General features: G+C 37.2%; 1 protein-coding gene and 1 non-coding gene across 4 annotated transcripts; both read left to right on the plus strand.

The window, feature by feature from the left end:
* Positions 1-151: 151 nt before the first annotated feature.
* On the plus strand, positions 152-225 carry TRNAI-AAU (transfer RNA isoleucine (anticodon AAU)). The gene has a single exon. It is a non-coding gene; the product is annotated as a tRNA-Ile (tRNA).
* A 5,744-nt stretch (positions 226-5,969) lies between these two features.
* Positions 5,970-19,891, plus strand: LOC116248895 (protein ENHANCED DOWNY MILDEW 2-like). Of its 3 annotated transcripts, none has more exons than XM_031621923.1 (20): positions 5,970-6,072; positions 8,102-8,435; positions 8,524-8,664; positions 8,844-8,940; positions 9,749-9,802; positions 10,134-10,246; positions 10,943-11,039; positions 11,173-11,271; positions 12,848-13,095; positions 13,219-13,302; positions 13,387-13,854; positions 14,001-14,139; positions 14,237-14,338; positions 15,514-15,606; positions 15,747-15,788; positions 16,145-16,255; positions 18,096-18,167; positions 18,303-18,421; positions 18,497-18,560; positions 18,757-19,891. In XM_031621923.1, the coding sequence occupies exons 2-20, from the start codon at positions 8,167-8,169 to the stop codon at positions 19,729-19,731; spliced, it is 3,387 nt and encodes a 1,128-aa protein (XP_031477783.1). In that variant the 5' UTR covers positions 5,970-6,072; positions 8,102-8,166; the 3' UTR covers positions 19,732-19,891. The 3 variants fall into 3 exon arrangements, with proteins under 3 accessions (XP_031477783.1, XP_031477784.1, XP_031477785.1); XM_031621924.2 differs by lacking the exon at positions 5,970-6,072 and adding an exon at positions 7,120-7,740; XM_031621925.2 differs by lacking the exon at positions 5,970-6,072 and having other exon boundaries at positions 7,120-8,435; positions 8,916-8,940.

Here is a 19,891-nt window from a genome sequence, read left to right on the forward strand (position 1 = left end):
TTTATTTTTTCAGATGAGGGTGAGCCCTGACTACCAAGCCACATCTAAAGTAGTGCTTACACCCCCAATACCTCTTGCTTCAAAATGAAGAGAAAGGGAGAGTGACAGAGATCGATTATCCATGTTTTGTCGCTCTTTTCAAAACAAACAAGGCCTATTAGCTCAGTTGGTTAGAGCGTCGTGCTAATAACGCGAAGGTCGCAGGTTCGAGACCTGCATGGGCCAAACATATTGTTTGTTTTTTTTTTTCATTTGATCGGCTCTCTCTTTCTTGAACAAAAAGATGCAAATGTTGCCTTTGCGCTCCAAAAGGTTTTTGGGTCATAAAAGGTATTTCCTCTTGTGCTTCCCCGTAGCAGACCACAGGGGTCCACTAAGACAACTTTCCATGTCTTAAGAGTGACATATACCTAGCAACATCATTCATGTATATTTTTGGGGTTCTGCTAATGTTTTGTAAGACAAAAAGGAAACTATTATATATATATATATATATATTAGGAGAATGATTCATTTTTATCACCACTTTAGGGTTTAGGAGTTTGTGTTAAGATCTATTATGATTCAAAGAATGAGTGTACTAAGTCGTGATGGTAACCACGGGATTTGAACCTCAAACTCTTTTGAAGAGGACCACCTTACCGCCCATTGCATTCATGTTTTCAAAGTATATTATTAGCTTGTTCATATAAACGAAAGTATTTTTCTCCATCCCCATTTACTTACATGCATACCCCATTAATCATGGCCGCATAATTAATATCAGTGGAACATATATATATATATATATATATATATATATATATATAACATTTGCTTAATTCCTAAGAGATGAAGTAAGAAATCAGGGACTCCATTAAGGAGAAGCATCGATCACCTCGTAAACATCACCTCCAGTCATGAAGTATACGCCACGAAACAATTACGCGGAACACATGCCTTAATGCCCCAAGCCACTTTTCTCATACCTACTACCACTCTTGACGCTTGAAAATTGGGCACCCTTAACTCTTATGTCCTCATCTTTAACGATAACTTTGGAAAAATATAATGTCTACTATCGCCTTCAATAATATTATGTTCAGCCAACACAACGGATTCGTAATACAAACACGTTCAAATTAATTTGATTCCATATATATATATATATATATATACATATATATAATATATATATATATAATACAAGCATATAAAAAAAGAGAGAACGAGAGAGAAAAAGAGAGAAAGAGAAGGAAGAAGATTGTCCTCAAAATCATAACATACTTACAAAGTACTCTTGATCAAGAAAAAAAGGAAGAAAGTAGGAAAAGGATCGCAGTAAACCAAGAAAACAAGGTGGGAGATCCCCATATCTTTAGAAAGTTACAGGTACCAAGATATGCTAGATCATCTTCAACAGAGAGAATCGTCACGACTGTAACATAAAATAAAGAATATTAATTATCAGAAGAAGGAAGAAGAGAAGCTAAGGTATCGCAGAGGACGGCATGCGGCGGTCGGAGCAGTAGAGGTCGGGGATGGAGTTGTGGCCGCGGGACGGACCAGAAGGTAGTCGCGGCGTGCCCTTCGGCAGCATGGATGAGAACGTCCTCGCTCGGTCATTACTCGTCCGCCGGCCGGCCGGCGCCATCGGTGGCCTTCTGGCTCTGAGCAACTGCTGATCGGCTACCAGTCGCTGGGGGAGGAGCCCCGGACGCTTGCTCTCCGCGGCGGAGGAAGGAAGGTGGAGCAGCAGCAGCAGGAAGAGGACGAGTAACGGCAGCGTGAGGGCGTGCTCTCTGGAGTAGATGGAGTTCTTGGATCTCATGGTGAAAAATCTGGAGGTAAAAGAGAGTCTTCCCCTTGGCAATATTGTTGTTGCCAATGAATCAGGATCATCGTGGTAGAGAGAGAAAGAGAGAGAGAACAATAGGTCTTAGTTTCAAAACGATATTATATGGGCATGGACCAAAAGGTGGAATGGGCTGTCAACGGGTCGGACTTAGTGATCCAGGAAAGAATTTGGAACCTAGCCGTTCACTGAATTTGGATTTTTTCCTGGCCAAGTTAGATATAAATCTGAGATCTTATGCTAGCTAGATCTGGATTCAGCTTCAAAGAAACTGAATCCAAGTCCCGTTTTGGATCTTGGATCCTATCATTTGAGATGTTATTACCTGTTTGATGAAATGTTTGAATAGTAATTGCACATATATTTTGTTTATAGAAGTTATGAATCACATCGATCCAATGTGTAAGAACAAAAACCTAAAACAAGAAAATTAACAGGCAACTATGTGCCAAAAAATAATAATCACCCACAAAGTCGATTAAAGTTGGAACAATCTTAGTTCGAAAACATAATCTAATGCAGCATCAAATGGAGTAAGGGACATCATGGCAAGGGACAGAGAGAGACGTGCCATCAAACTTGCCAGAAGCAAAATTTGATCATCTTCCAACTCAGTTTCCATCAGTACTCTACAGATGTTACGTTCTATCCTAAGAGAATGAAAGTTTTCAGAAAATTGATTTCATCATATCACATGAATCCCTCGTTAGTTTGGTTGGCAGGTAATCCTAGCAGTTCAATTTTGATCTTTAGAATGAAATCAAGGTGTCTTCTCTCTCTCTTTCTCTCTTCCTCCTAGTTAGGAAACTTCTTGTCACCAAATTTTGTTATATATTTCCATTTTATCGGCTCTCTCTCTCTCTCTCTTAAGAAATGACATTGTTAAGCTACAAAAAGAAGATAGAAGAAATAAGGACAGCAAAAAAACTGAGATGATAAGAGCATATGATCCATCAAATCACGTCATTAAAATGCTCCAAGATCCGAAGCTCTTTGCAGTGATAAGTGGTCGCCATCAAAAGCATCAGCATGATGTCACTTGCGAATGGTTGGATGAGATTAAAGCATGGTTGGGATCAAATGAAGATAGTTTAATACGTCTGATGGATGGTTGAGAGAGAAACAATGAAAAAAAAAATGATCGACATTTTCATCATCTACTATTAGTTTACATATTTTTTTCTCTTTGCTTTTCTCTCAATTATCGGTCACAATGAATGGAGCTACCCTCGTGAAAGAGTCACCATCATTCACTGGAGCAATGAATAACCATGAAATGATCTATTTCATTTGCAGCACTGGAGCACATAATGGCGGACTTTCAGGTTAGGGGTTAGGAAAACTGGTGCAACCAACAGCATGATTTATGTATAAAAAAGAGCTAAGTGATTCCCTAACATCTTGTTCATATCACTTACTTAAATAACAAGTTGTTTCCACCAAAAGATTTAGTTCACTAAGCCAGAAAAATTCGTTGAAAGGACACTTATATGTATATATATATATATTTATAAGGATAGATATTTAAGATTCTCAATTAAAAATAAAGAAGTTTTAAGAGACTGGAGCGGACAGTTATGTGGCTATGACACTGGGGGTCGGCCAAAGTGCCCTCGAATTAAAGCGAGGTCAGGAGTTCAATACCCTAGGTGCATTTCATTGATACAATATCTAGTAAGCGTCTGCCACCAATAAGAAATAGGATGCTCCATGGTCGCTCCTAGCTAGCTAGCCAAAAAATTGGTCCAGTTTGGCTCGGTCCAATCTTGTTAACATCGGTCCCGGGTCTATGTTTTTATATAGCGTAATTAGACCAATCAAGCTAGGTTCGGCCTACCGAACCCTAGCGTTATTACTTTTAAATGCGCTTTCCAATAGTCACAAAATCCATATTTAAATCTCAATAATGCACAATCGGAGTTATGTCGGTTAAATTTGAAGTCAAATAGTAGGAAAACATGGAGAGCCCTATGTAGCTATGGTTCTACAAATATGATATCTTAAGTAATGGGATTAGACTAAGTTGGTCCGTCCAGAAAACAATGTTCTTGTAGCATATATAGTATTGCCCTTAACTTTACTAATTGATGTAACTTTTTATCTGCCCTTGATGAAATTGTTATTAAAGAACATGTCCTAAATGAGATAATATTTTTAGCGCATTATGTGCCGTTGATTTTTCTTAAAATTTTTAATTTGTTTACTGGCAAAAAAAAGTAGCCTAGAATGCCTATTCTTGTGAGTAGGTGAGTTGACTAAAATTCCCAAAGCTCAAGGAGGTTTAAACTTGAAAGCATGTGCATATATATATATATATATATATATATATATATATATATATATATAAATAAAGAGAGAGGTAGAAACCATTGTTAAAAAATTATGTTGAATGGAGTATAAACATTCGATATATTTATAAATAAGTGTCTTGATATAGAACATGCTTTGATTCAAGTTGTATTCATAAAAAATATGGATTTTCTATTATCAAAATGTTGGTGCTATGGTGGCATTCATTTTTGTTTATTATAAAAACATTATTACAATCTCAAAAATGATCAAAATATATGTTCATATCGATAAGGTTAAGTTGTAAAAAGCCCACTTAAAACTTGACATTGAGACGATTTGGTTTTTCGTCTGTGAATTAATGGTCTGGTTTCTACTAATTTTTTTTTATATTATTATTATTATTATTATATATATATATATATATATGAATGATGACAATGCGGTCAAGCTCACCATGATGATTTATTTGAAGGAGATAAATAGTTTAAGATAAAAATATTGAATATATATAAACTAATACAAGTTGACAAAAACTTTAACTACTTTTTTTTATTGTTTTTTTTTAACCGTTCATCATGTTAGATCAAATGACGCTAGGGTAAATAGCTTGATGACTTAAAAACCCACTGTCCCTATTCAATATATATAACTGCCCACACCAGTCACTATGTCGCTTTGTCACTGGGCAGTGTGTCTCTTGTTCAGTTTTTATAGGCACTACATTTTATGTGGTTTTGAGCCGCAACTCTCATCCCTTGATTCATTTAACATAACCGCTCGGCTCAGTTCTTACGCCGTCTAGGGATAGTTCTAATAGCAGTTGAACTCGAGATGTGCTACTCACTTGTTGTATGTCTTGTACTACTATACACGAGAGCCAGAGCTAGAAATTTTTCATTAATGGGCCGAAATATAGTCTCAAAATTTTTACAAGATGTATAATTTAATTTTCAAATCTTTTTATATAGGCTAAAGTGAACTTTTTAAATTACATGTAAAACTTTTTCTATTTTAAAAATTTGAGGGGGGCATAGGCCCTGCCACCCCCTGGCTCTGCCCCTACCACATGCCACCTACCACATGCCAGAGAGAGAGAGATAGATAGAGAGAGAGAGTCTCAATATTTAATATTACAACCCTAAAATACATGGGAAAGAGGATGGTATCTGTTTATGGCAAACACACTTACCTCTCATTATGGCACACCTTACCCTCTCAACATATTACACTTTTCTTTTTAGTTATAAGTATGTATTCTTCATATGTTATGAGAGAGATAGAGAGAGAGAGAAGAAAGATAAAGTAAGAATTATAATAATTATTCCCAAGAAACTACTTATAAATGAAGACTACATCAACGAGTTTTAAATCATTGGTAGCAAGAAGATTCTGATTTTCAATAACATGAGGCTTCGCCTGTTTAGATATGGAAGTAATTTGGCTTAAGAAGGAGCATCGCTTCATATGCTAAATTTCTCACATGGGTAGCATTTTATTTTATTTTTATAAACAGATTATTTTCCGAAATTTTACTAAGAGGATTTTGTATTTAAATATATCAAAGTACATTTTGAAGCAATTTTCATTTTTAATTTGAAAATTTTTAAATAAAAACTTTTTCAGGATCAGCGACTATTTAAAAGAATCGATACTATAAACAGCAGCACCTATCTTTCGGCGCCCGTTTCCTTCTTCGTCTCACGCTATTCTTTGTAGCGACCAAAAGAAAAGGGAAGTTCACCGAGAGATCCAGCCAACGAGTAATTGCACACCACGTGTGCAGGTTAAGGGCACCTAAGGAACAAGCTAGCATTGTGGACGAGAGGCTTCTTCTCTCCCTACGTTTCGGTAAGAAGCATTTTGTTTTGATCTCGCATGAACAGTCGTCGGGAAGGTGGAGGGAGTGGCAGTGGGAAGCAGCACGGAAGCTTCTCTTCTCTCCCCTGGTGAGCGTTCCGTTGGTTCTCTTCTGCATCTCTTGCTCTCTTGGTCTTCCTCTGTTTCTTCTTGGCGACCAAGAAGTCCAAGAACTCTTCCCGCAACGACGAAACGGGGGGTTGGAGTTCCCGTACTCCGTCGAAGAACAGGAAGCGCGTTTTTCCGGCGTCTACTCGTCCGGAAATCATATTCTCTCGAGAAGAAGCCCTAGCTTCTTCCTTAAGGAATTTCCTTTTGGTTTTCTTTCATGTGTTCATGTTTTGAGGGTGAGTTTACCATTACTGGGATGGGTACTTTCGTTCTGCATGGTACGGTTTTTGTCGTCTATTGTGCGGAGCGCGGTTCCATGTTTAGGCTTCTGATGGTCTGGCATTGCCGCTCGAGACGGAATGTCGATTCATGGTTGAAGGAATTTGGATAAGATTTTACTTCGTTTCCGTGTCGAAATTCTTCTTTCTCAGAAAGAATTTTTCTGTGCATGGCGCGTCCTCGTCGTAGCAGTAGCGGCTTACGAGCTTCCTTTACTGTTTCGTTGCTTTCTTTCCCCTCGGCAAGGGTGCTGTGGTCGCCGCTTCCGGTGAAACACTAGCTTCTTTGTCGGGGGTTCTTTGTTTCTTGTCTCGTTCTCTTTTTGAGCTATTTCTCAGATAATCGTTTCGATGATTTATTGAAGATTTTAGCTAATGTTTCTCGCTTTTGTCTTCACCGATTACTTTCTTTCTAGTGAAACGTAACTTGTTAGTGAATAAACTGTACAGGGAACTATTGTTTCACTGTTGGTCGGTGCATTTTCGATTTGGAGAATCCGTTTGTACACGACGTTTTTATCAGTGAATTAGCGGCAGGATTTGTGGGGTTCTTAGTTCACGGCATTGGGCTTATATGACGAATTTGATTTATCCGCTTTATCTGGATTTCTTGTTCCTTGTTTTTTCCCTCGACACTTTCTTGGTGATGAATTTTGATTGTTACATCACTGTTTCTTGGCTTTATTGGTCACCGATACGACGCGGGGATTCTCTTAGATTCTTTTTTTTTTTTTGGGAGAGGGGGCAACGAAACGCTAGTTTCTTCGTGGAGAAAATTCTGTTGTTGTCATCTGTGTTTTCCTTGTGAAGTTGAAGTTAATTCTGAAGAATCGTCCTTGTGTTGTGTTATTTCCTGTTGCTTTATGAACCGCAGTCTTCTCTGATCCATCTAATGCGTTTGTATTTCTTGGCGGTTATTGATTGCGTCTTTGGTCCCTCACTCCCACCCACAGACACGAAGACACACACACACTAAATTTAATTGTCATCTATTTTAATGTTATCCTGAGTTTCCCGGATGTCAATGATGTTTTTTCCGGGTTAAAAATTCTGATGGTTTCGTGTATCAATGAGGTCAACGTTCACATCTCAATTCTTGAGTCAGAGATTACCTTTACTTATCCGTGGAGCCTTAAGCGCCTCTTTCTTAATGGAGGTTGCGGTTTCCTTCCTGCCCACGCGCGATGTTGGGAAAAGGGCCAGTGGGCCACTTCCAGTTATACTGAAACGGTTTATAAATAACGTTAAGCTACAGATGATATAAGGCTGCTGGTTATGTGTTCAAACGTTGTTCTGTCTCTTATAGTCAGATCTCCGGTCGTGCGAACCAAACGTTCCTGTTGTTCAAGGGGCCATCATCCTTCACCAGTTGAGTTTTATGCTGTTGCTGCAACAGTTTAGACTGATTGAGACAAATGTCCCACCGCAAGTACTGGTTTCTCTGTTCTCAAGAGCAAGAAAGTTTCTCTTTTATCAGGACAAGTTGTAAAATTATACCTGATTTGCCTGGAATTGCTACATGTGAACTCATCAAATCTAGGATCATGCATCCCGTTTTTGTTTGTCTTGTCCTGATCACTCAGAAAATTCTGAAACATGGTTCTTAGTTCCTTTCTACTGTCCAATTATGTGGGAATCTGGAATTCATCGTCTTAGGATTCCATGAGATTCCAAGTATCACTATTTTGAAGCATGCCCCACTTATGACCCAGCAACTGGTTTACTGCAGAAGTGGAAGAGCAGTAGGGAGATACAGTGCGACCTTGCTCAAGTACCCTACAGCTTTTGCCCAACATGTTCTCCTCAGATGAGGAGGATGATGTTATCCTGGAGAAGGTGTCAAACTACTATTTTGTTGATGAGACTGATCAGCCAATCTCATTTACTGTCTTGCCTTTTCAAACGAGCACCAGTGAATTGAGAGGACACTTAGATAAAAGAATTTTCATGTGTGGGGATGTGGTGAGCACCAATTCAAAGATGTATGAGCCAGTTGCTGCTTGGAAATTGGAGCTCTCAGATTTGAAGCCTACCGTCTGTGCTCTGACCTCTAAAAGAGAATGGTAATAAAACTCCTTTCTTTTACTGTTGCTTTTTCTGCTCAGAAAATGATGGATAGGCTCGTTCATCTATCTAGCTTAATGGTTTCAGGATCGAGATGTTTAAACCATGCCCAGCCTATGAGGAAACCATAAGGGGAATCATGGTCACTGTTCATTGTCTTCATTTTGCTTATACAAATCCTGGAGCTGCAGGGACAGATCTGTGGCCATATTTGAGGAAAAAATTAATGTTCGGAACCCTTCCTTTGCTTTTGCTTCCAGTTTGATTGCTTTTCTTGTCATTACCCCATTAACCCACACAAATTGCTATATTCCACCTAGGCACTGATGTCCATTTACCCGTTTATTCTTCTTCGTTTGATTTTATCAATATGAATGTCAAGATCTAAATTTTTGTGCAACTGGAAGCCTGTATGAGCCTGAACCGAGTGCTAACGACTTGCTGGAACACCAATCGCTGATTAGTGATATGATCAACAGTGATGAAACACTGGCAAAATCAAAGGTTCGTAGTATGAGCCTTTTTATTACGTATCTGAATTTTAGTTGATCCTATAAGCAATATTTCCTCTTTTATGGCTTCAGTTGGACGTCACCATGTCGATAATGGTTTTTTTATACTTTTGTATAGCCTGACCTACTAAGCTTTAGTTTACATTCTTATTTACTATTTTCACAAAAATATCCAAAAGAATGATTATGATATGAATTATGGATGTTCTGCTTGTTTCACTGTAATAAGTGTTATTGACCTGATTGGAATGGGAGTAGAGGGATTTGACTGCTATAATGAGGTATTGCATGAACTCATTTACAAAATAATGTTGTCTGGTAATTTTTGAAATCATTCAGATGCTGTAGAAGAGTATTAATAGTATACTTGTTTCCAATGACGATCAGTAAGCCTTCTGTTGATATAATAATTTTGAGTTGTTTCTGCAGATAGGATGTTAGTCTTATTTGACTTCGTTTTCCTTAAAGAAGGTTACCTTGAGCCTGCTTGGTCCAAGGTTGTCTGGGTGGTCCATTGGTTCACCACTCTCTGTTAGTCACATGATGTTCATCTTGTTGATAGTTTTTCTTTTTTAAATAAAAAACTTCATAGTTTAATGCTCAAAGGCTTTTTGATCTTTCAAATTTTGTTTGTTAGCAGTTGTGTTTTATTGCAGGTGATTCTTCCTGCTTTTATACCTTCATGCTTGACCCTTTTTTGGAAAACCAAGCATCAGCAACTAGATTTCGGTTGTCTATGTACTGATCTAAATCACTTTAAGAAACCTCTTTCTTAACAATGTCTTTTGGTTCTGGAATAGGTGATACAGACAATAACTGGAGAAGTTCCTGAAAGGTGGAGATTTCCAACTGAGGTTTGTAATAGTTTAGTAGACGTATGCAAATAAATGCAGCTTAACTTCATGTAAGCATGAATTTACACATTTTATGTGCATTAGCTATATGTAGCTTGTACTTTTTTATTAGACTCATAAAATAAGTGTTCCTTGGTTGCATGTAAACATGAATTTAACACATTTTGTGTGCACTGAGGTGTATGTGATTTGTACATGTTGTCTGTTTTTACACTTAACCTGTCTGGCTTTACTTTGTCTTCTTTATTTTGGTATTATATAGCTGTCTTATTTCTTGAATAATCTACAATAGTAATTTGATAATGATGTCATTGTTTACAATAATGATAAGGGCATGAATGAAGTTCCCAAGGAAGCAGATGGAAATTTATATGATTTAGAAGATGGGATGGACTCATTTGATCATGTTTGTGCAATTTGTGACAATGGTGGTGAAATCTTATGGTATGATCCATGACTCTATGTCGTGGTTTACTTATTTTTTCTGTTTTGATAAGTCAACGCACATGTCATGTTCTTCCTTTACTCAGCATCTCAATATTCATGCTAGAGAAACATTGTGCTTGTATTTCAAATTTCAACTACTTTTTTTTGCCTAAGCTAATGTTGGAATTTCAATCTTTCTCTGAAGTGCATTCAGTGAGAGTAGAGTGAAATTGTTGATGTTAAGTAGGTCAATGACCATGGTCTGAAATTGTTTCTTGTTTTTCCCTATGGAAGAAATTGAAATTGTAACCCATTTTGATTTGGAAATTAATCTTTAAAAATCACTTGGTTTTTCATACTGTTTTCCATGAAAAAGGACGTCCTGGAGTGGAGATTTTGAGCTTAGGCAGGAAACTTGGGTACAAGGATTGCCGGAAAAACAGAGCATTGTAAGTGAAACAAATAAAAGTCAATATGCATCTTACTTTTTTGTACCTAGAATCTTAAGTTTCTGATTGCTGGATCCACAAGGATTTAAATGTGAAGCAAATTAGTATGTCAGTTTTGTAGCCAATATGCCTAGATTAAGCTTACACTTTACACATATTAGGATATTGATTATTCTATTTGTTCATACAAAAAAACTCTACAAAATTGTTATCTCTATATTATCTCTTAGGGAAATTTCATGCAACTCATTCTTTGTTGGTCTAGCTGTGAAGGACCCTGCTTGAGGTCATTTCATCCAACTGTTGAAGCAGGTTCTGATTCGTATTGCATAACACTTGGACTGTCCAATGATCAAGTGAAGGTATCTTGCCGTCGTTGCCTTTCTACCCCAAGCTGGCCTTTGTCTTTGTGCCTGTTTTTACATTTTCTATCATTGGTTTGTATACTGATGTTTTCTTGTTCTTTTTCTGTCCTGATGTTTCTTCTAAATGTAGGATACTCAAAACTTTTTCTGCTCAAATTGTCAGCACAAGAAACATCAGTGCTTTGCCTGTGGCTTGTTGGGACATTCAGATAAATCAGCAAACCCGGAGGTTTTGATCTTGTTCTGTAATCTCTTGTCAAGATAAAAGATAGCATTCCCCAGTAATTTGTATTACCATGCTTGTCCTTATCTGCTCATCCATTTCCTTGAATTGGATTAAATGTAGTTTTGAACATGATCTCCTATTTAGGGTTTCTAACTTTGTTTGGATGTATTTATTCTTCTTTGGACACGATATATCATATGTTTTATGACATGGTTTTGTTACTTTGTTTTGCATTCTTGAGATGATTGAGACAATGATGTGTGCAAATACGACTGATCCATAAGGGTATAATAAGCACACATGTTAGATTATTAGTCAGCATCCACAAAATAACATGATTGGAGTCTAATCCTCCTTTCATGGAGCAACTTTATATTATGATAAAAATTTGGTATTTAGTGAAACTTTCATGAGTCTGTCCATGTGTGGGAGCATGTAGTTGCTCTTTTTACATCAACTGTCTCCGGCTCTCCCATATTAAAATTTAAAACATGAAAATAAAAGATTTTTTTTTTCTTTATAACTAACCATAGATTGTTATCATTCCTGCAGGCATCAGGTGCACAAGACACACAAAAGCAAATGCAGATTTCACACACACACACACACACAAGAGGTGGTGATGGTTTTAGCTCCAATAGAATCTAACAAGATGTCGAATATGATACTGTGGATGCAATCAATGTCTATATAAATAAAAGTTACGTCTTGGCTTGTTAGTTAGGATCCTAACACCTAGATGACCATATAGATATGCCATACAAGTTTTTTGTGACATTTGAGATGATATTTAAATTTTCTTTCTTTTTTTTAAAGTTTTCACTATGCTGTTTAGTGCTGCTTAAGAGTTTAAGCACTTATTGAGCCTACTAGGGGCCTACCACCTAGTTACTGGCTTGCTTTTTTGTCTATGCAGATGAATGGGTATTACCACTCTACCAATTGTTTAACGTTGGCCATTCTTTTGGCTATTATATGTAATGATATCTATATCCAGAGACTGAAGTGCTGAATGGTTGTATATAATTGTTCTCCATCTGAGAAAAGCAGAAAGACTCTTTATTTGGATCAAAGAGTAAAAAATTTTCATTTGAGCTGATCGACGTCAAGATTCTGAAAGACAGCATATTTCATTGAGATTCTATTAGTATGTGAAATTTACTGACTGTTCACAATCTCCATTCTAATTAAGCATAGGGGTGCAGCAAGGGTATTATTTATTTGAGTGAGTGTTTGTTCATGTATGCATGTATGCATGTAAAATATGCTTACATGCTAATACATAAAAAATATATATGTAGATGGGTTACATTATAAAGCAAAAAACTAACAGCTGCACCACTGCAGCACCGATTTCTCCCTTGTGGCACCAGCCCCAAACTTGGTTAGGTTGCAACACCGTTTTTGGCAAACTGATGACATAGTTTGGAACTCAATATTGCATGCTGAATGTTGTGGGCCTGCAGAAGATGGAGAAGGAACAGCTTTCCTCTATCCTCACCATGCTTTCTCTTTTCCATATTCCAACATCCTAGTCTGGTTTTGCGACATTTGTGTACAATTTATTTTCTGGTTGCAGGTTTTCTCTTGTGCAAGTGCAATATGTGGTCATTTTTATCATCCAAAGTGTGTTGTGCAATTGCTGTACCCAGAGGGTGGTAATGAAGCATTAGTGCATAAAAAGAGGATTGCTGCTGGAGAGCCCTTTATATGTCCTATTCACAAATGCATTGTTTGTAAGCGAGGAGAAAATAAAGATGACAACGATTTGCAGTTTGCAATTTGCAGGCGATGTCCCAAAGTATACCACAGGAAGTGCTTGCCAAGGTTGATTGGGATATTACATCCTTTAATCTGGATGTGCATGAAATACATTTTTACATTTCTAGTATGAATTGGTCTAGTTTTCTGGTTTTTAACTACCAGTCTGTTAATGGTTTTTTTTGTTAGAAAAATTTCTTTTGAGGAGACAGAAGAGATGGCTCAGAGAGCATGGAATGGCCTGATCCCAAATAGAATCTTAATTTACTGCTTGTGAGGCTCTGCTTTTATGCTAGTTTGATTGGTTTATTACATTTCATAATTCTCTAACTATATAGAGATATTATGATTGAATAGGAACCATGAGATTGATCGAGAATTGGGAACTCCCACAAGAGATCATATCATATTTCCTAAGGCCCCAGGAAAGAAAGTTCTTCCAATCTTACATGAGAAGAAGATGAAAAATACAATATTGCAACAAGCAAAGGTGGCTTCTCAAGATTTCGTTGAAGAAGAAATGGACTCCGCACATCAAACACAAAATAAAGCTGGTTTAACTTTAAAAGGAACAAAACCTTCTATAAGAAATGGGAACATCGCATGGAAAAATGTTGCTGAATGGTCCAAACCAGAATTTTCTTCAGGTATGGCAAGCTCATTGAAGGACATTAGGATCACTAAATCAAAATATATGGCTGAAAGTCCGAAGAAGTACAAAGTACATGAGAATAGATTGATGATGAGATCAAATTGCTTGCATACCCCTTCTGTCAAGAAATCAATCAGCTCACAACCTCTTGTTGATAGTGGAACAGAAAAAAGGTAATGTATTTACCATCTCTAGCAAGGATGCAAGGGCCTTATGGAATATGTTTGTTTTTGCCATTAGAGGCATAGGCAATTGGGCTTGTCTTTTTTCAAAATGATTTTTGGTTGTGATTAAATGTGTTATTATTTTCAAACTGCAGAATAATGACATTGGTGCAGCATGTGAAGTCCTCTTTAACATTGGAAGACATAATAAAAGGGGAGATGGTGACTTCCAATTACTCCCACAATTCCAGACAAGGCAGAATCACCTTTGGGAGAGTGGAAGCATCAGTTGAGGTATGTGTTGTTAGTAACTACTAAATCAACCTCCTTCAAAGATTTACATGGAATGCTTCTCATGATTAAAGTTTTAAATCATGTTAATTATGTGCAGGCTGTTAAGATAGCATGGAAGAAGCTAGAAGAAGGATGCAGCATTGAGGCTGCAAAATCTTTTTGTGAGCCTTGGATGCTTAATGAAATGATGAAGTGGAAGGTTGACCACTTTTGTATATCTTCTCAATGTCTTCTTAAAATGATGAGTGCTTGTTATATGGGCATGTGGCAACCCTAATAGAAGGTGTTTTTTTATCATGAAATAAGGAGAAGATAGAAATGTAAGACAGCGTGCATAATCATAAGTCAAATATGGCCCTTGTTAGACCAAAGATCTAAAACAAATAAAACATTCCATCACATAGTCTGAAAGAAAGAATTGAAAAGAGAAATATCAAATATGTGGATTGATGATTAAGTTAGGAAGGTCTACACTTCTAGAAACATCAAAATAAATTAGAGGTGTCATATTATAGCAATGTACCATGTTTTTCTCGGCGGGCAGGTGGGGGATGGGGTGTGGAGGGGGAGGGGGAAGAGGTGTGTGTGTATATATATATATATATATATATATATATATATATATAGAGAGAGAGAGAGAGAGAGAGAGGGAGAGAGATCTTTCACAAGCATAAATCTCCCTCTCTCTCTCGCTCGCTATAATATATATAATATATATATATATATATATATATATATATATGCAGTCCAGTGTCACAGATATCGTGATATTTTCGAAAATATCACGATATTAACGTAAAAAATAAGAAAAAAAAGAGGAAAAACTAAACTATTATTTTCATCACTTCTATTATCATTAAAAACATTCCTGTTATGATCTTATCACTGTTATATAGTTTTATTTATGTTTTCCTATTAGTTTCTCATTTATTTCATTTATACCTATTTTTTTAGTTTTTCTCAAGATCTTTCCCAAAAAACTTTGCTGTTAAAAACCCGAGAAAAATCTTGCCGATAAAAACCCGAGAACCATATTTGTGACAATGGTATACACATAATATATATATATATATATATATCTCGTCTCTCTCTCGTGCGTATGGTCATTCTAGTCTTATGTGGTTCCTGTTACTTTTCTTTTCTGTGTGTGCCTCTGAAACTAGATGATGCTGAGAGGATTTATATGACGTTTTTTAGCTGGCAGCGTTATTGACTTTACTGCAGATTTTGGGACCTAATTCTTCTCATGTTTTGCTTCCTTTACTATATTCTGGATAATGCCTGCCACATGCGTCTTAGTTTGACCTCTGTATAACATTGAGCAAAGTAGATGTTTATGATGGTTGTGTTGATGATATGTTTTGACATGCTCAGAAGAAGCTAAATATCTATCTTGCACCTTTTCTATATGGCCCACGCTACACTTCATTTGGGCGTCATTTTACATCGATACCAAAGCTTAAAGAGGTAAACACTAGTATTGCTTTGATAAACTGACCTCTTCGTTCATGTAAATGCAATCTATGCAGTTCTCAGGGAAAAAACTTTGTTGTTTTAAAGATAATTGATTTCACTATTTCATGATTTTGTACCTGCTATATTGACAGATAGTGGACATGCTTCATTGGTATGTTGCAAGTGGTGACACGGTATGGAATACTTTCCTTATATGGTGGATGTTTTGCTCTCATTTTCTTGTAGATTAGATATCTTACGCATTTGGTCTATAATCTGGAAAATATTTTAGGGTTCTTGTGCTGCTTTCCTAGTATATCAGCCATAGCCATGTGTGCTGAATCTGCAGCATTTCATATTATTTTATTGAATATATCTTGTGCTTGAAGCTTGGTAATTAGCAATCTAATATGTATGTGCTTATGGTTACAGCATTCTGTTTACTAAGGAACCATTTATTGATGATCCTTTTAGTAGTCCTTGTCCTCTTTCTTGTTTTGATGCATTCTAACATATGATTGATTTTATAATTTTATGTAATTGCTATTAGATTGTTGACTTCAGCTGTGGATCTAATGACTTCAGCTGGTTGTTGAAGACTAGACTGGAACAGACTGGGAAGAAGTGCTTTTATAAGAACTATGATATATTTCACCCAAAGGTACACTGAAAAATAGAAAATTTTGACTTTTATGTTCTTGTCACCTCAAGCCTTTTAGAAATTTGCGTTTTTTAGATATTATTATGCAGCTTGATGCAGTCTTCTGGTTGTTCCTTCCCAGTGAAAGTTGTGTGTGAAGCATTATCACAAATATCGGGTTTTTAACAGTGATTTTTTTCGGATATTTTTTGGCAGAGTTATTTTTCTCAGGAAAATCTTGGGAAAAGCTCAGAAAACTTTAAAAAATGAAAAAAATTCAAGAAAAAGTAAAAATGAATAAATAAGAAACTAATAATAAAACATAAATGAAACTAGATAAAAGCGATAAGAAGAATGTTTTAATGATGATAAAAATAATGAAAATTGAAAAATAATTCAGTTTAAATTTAAACTTGAATCCGTGATGATATCAACATTAAAAAAGGAAAAATAAGAAAATTTAGAAAAAATAACGTGAAAATAACATGATAAACATATTATCCTGTTTTTTTCCAAATATCGGAATTTTTTCACTTTTTTTTCTCTTTAATATTGCAATATTTTCAAAAATATCGCGATGTCTGTGGCACTGGTGTGAAGTGTGATCAGTTTATCTGCCTGACTTTTCAAAAAATGATTGTTGGACTCAATCACTCAATGTTGAAACTTCCATCAAATATCCTAGAGATTGGCTTCATTATTAGCATTCCTATTTTGAGGAAAAAAGTGTGACGGTGAAGATGACAGAAAAATGTGAAGATGAAAATACATTTATATTCAATAAAGGTATATGTGAGCTAAAGATTTAGCCTTTGGAAGCTCAAGTGGTTAATGTAAACCCTTTAAGCTTTAGAATTAAATGTTGACTCATGACTTTTTTGGAACAAAGGTGACCATGGCTATGGAGACTGAGCAAGAATTGCATTGTGTTAGTCTGAAATAAGAATTATGAAGAGCAAGGGCGAGCAAGGAGGTCTTGGTTTTACCAGCTTAACTGGTTAAATGTTAGAAAATGAGGCATACCTTGTCAGTGAATTTGTGCAGCTTACATGCACAATTTTGATATACTTTCTCCTTTCCCTGTTTTTGCTTTCAATGTTCCAATCAAATGCCAGATCGTTTGATTCTCCATTTTTTTCGTGTTCATCCACACACATAAAATCGACATCGAGAAGATCTGCAAAAAATTGCTCTATCTTCATAGCCACTGACATACCCACGTGACCTAGGTTGCTTGTCATTGTTGTCTTTCTTTTCTAGCAAGCATAAGGCAGTAGTTCAGTTAATATAATGCCAATTAGTCACAAGTTGATTTTAGGCGAGGTTCTCAATTCCATGCATACCACTGGTAACAGTCTATATGTTAGTTTGTTGTGCACTGCAATTGATTTGCTGCCTTTGGAATCCTAATGAGGGATGAAGTTGAAATTATAGGAACAAACTGGAACCCTGAACACGGCTTTTGATGGCCTGGGGGCGTTAGGCCACATTCGGGCCCTTAGACAACTTTATAGGGGTAAAAGCTTGGTCCCTCCTGGGATGATGTTTTCCCCACTTCTTAATTAGATAAAATGGAATTGAGCATCTGATAACTTCTTTCTATATGGGGCAACCTTCGTGCACATCGAACATGCATGAGGGGTTTATATGCAATGTATTCTGTGAACATGCATGAGGGGTCATGACCTTTAAATACATTACTGTGGACATTTAAACATGCCAGCAGTCTATAATCAGAAAAACGTCTTTTTGATGATTAATTTTCTTACCCAGCATAGAGAGCTTATCAGTATTTCTTCTGGTTCTGTGGAAGAACGTTATGTGCAATGTATTCTGTGATTTTATTGCACCTGTACTGCAGATTAATTTTGAGTTTGAACGGAGGGACTGGATGAGTGTGTCCAAGGAAGAATTGCCACCAGGAAATGGTCTGGTACTTCTGCGAAGACCAAATTTATCAATTTCACATAAATTACGTAATTCTAATTCTGTATTTCAAGTTAGCAAATTTGATCCTATTTTAAAATCTGACTCTGATTCTTCTTTTGTTTGATTTGACTTCATTTAGATCATGGGACTTAATCCTCCTTTTGGAGTTAGGGCATCTCATGCAAACAGATTCATCAACAAAGCACTTAGCTTTGACCCCAAGCTTCTAGTGCTTATTGTTCCTCCTGAAACAGAAAGGTAAACCATCTGCTAATTGCAAACCTGTTCTTAAATGCTTGTGGCAATAATTATGTTGTGAATTTCCTTTGACAGGTTGAATGAGAAGAGGTACCCATATGATCTCGTCTGGGAGGATGCTGAAAAATTAAAAGGAAAGGTATGTCACCAGAGCTCTTGTTTGTAAGGATTTTAACTAGTTGGATTCAATTTGATCATATCAATGATGGTATAGACTTTGTACCTGGAATAGGAGTTTGGGCTATGTATCCTTATCGCTTCGTACATGACCTAACGTTTGTAACCTCGACAATCTGCTAGTGGTTGCCATCTGTTTAATCCATCAGTCTATCCAGGCCTTTTACCTACCGGGATCACTTGATCAGGAGGACAAGGAGCTTGCCCAGTGGAATATTGTACCACCAGTCCTTTACCTGTGGAGTCGTCCTGATTGGACGGATCATCACCGGACCATAGCAATACAGCAGGGACATACAACTGAACGTGAAATTGCATCTAAGGAAAGAGGCAAACCAATGAAAGTGATAAAGAAACAGAAGGTGCAACCAGCAGTGCTCGGTGTGGTGTCAAAAAGCGAGATCTCAATAATAGGCAATCAGAATAGGCCCCACAGTACTACTCATGCTTGCACAAGCACAGGATCTGGAGGACTGCACGTCTCTGCATCTGCTGGAGATTGGTACTCCTACTCTCAGAAGGGTGGCATGCCTGAAACAGGAAATCAAGATTGTGCTTCCAATAGTGGTCATGGCTATTCTACGCATGGGGAGACGCAGGTTCAACTTCCAACATTAGTGAATGACAACATTCCAGAGACTTTTACATCAACCAGCAAAGTTTATTCTAGTCATTATGGTCTTATGCATGCATCAGGTTTTGATGCTACAATGCAGCCCAGTCCCTATGGGCAACACACTGCTTATGGCTCCTCCTGTCAATTTGATGCTACATTGCATCCCAGTTCCTATCCCTATGAGCAATACGCTGCGTATGGCTTCTCCCATCAAAGCGGATCAGACTCTTCATTTGGCATGTCAGATGCTGCAGCAGGACATGGATATGCGGGGTTAACTGCTTCTGCTCCACAAGGGTATGCACCACATCCATTTTATCAAGCATCACCGTCAGCCACAAGTGGTGCCTTTGATCAAGTGAGTCGGCCTTGGCCTGGAAGTAGTTACAATGGGAGCATGCTGAGCTACCCTGTTCAAATGCCGCCTTACTCCGTGCAGCAGGAGCAATTAAATCCCCAAGTAGCAACGGCCACTGAAGACTTGATGAACTCTTCGATGTCGCATCACAAGGGTTAGGGCACTAGAGTGTTCATACCAAAAAGGTAGGTTGTATGCTTCACACGAGAGATGGTCAGTTTCATAATTTTTCTGATAGTGTTAACGTGGTCGCTCCTGCCCCAAGTTGATACTCGTTACTCTGGGTTCCCAGCAACTTCAATGCACAGAGCAATAGATA

Source organism: Nymphaea colorata, chromosome 2 (genome assembly GCF_008831285.2).
Source record: "Nymphaea colorata isolate Beijing-Zhang1983 chromosome 2, ASM883128v2, whole genome shotgun sequence".
Lineage (NCBI taxonomy): Eukaryota > Viridiplantae > Streptophyta > Magnoliopsida > Nymphaeales > Nymphaeaceae > Nymphaea > Nymphaea colorata.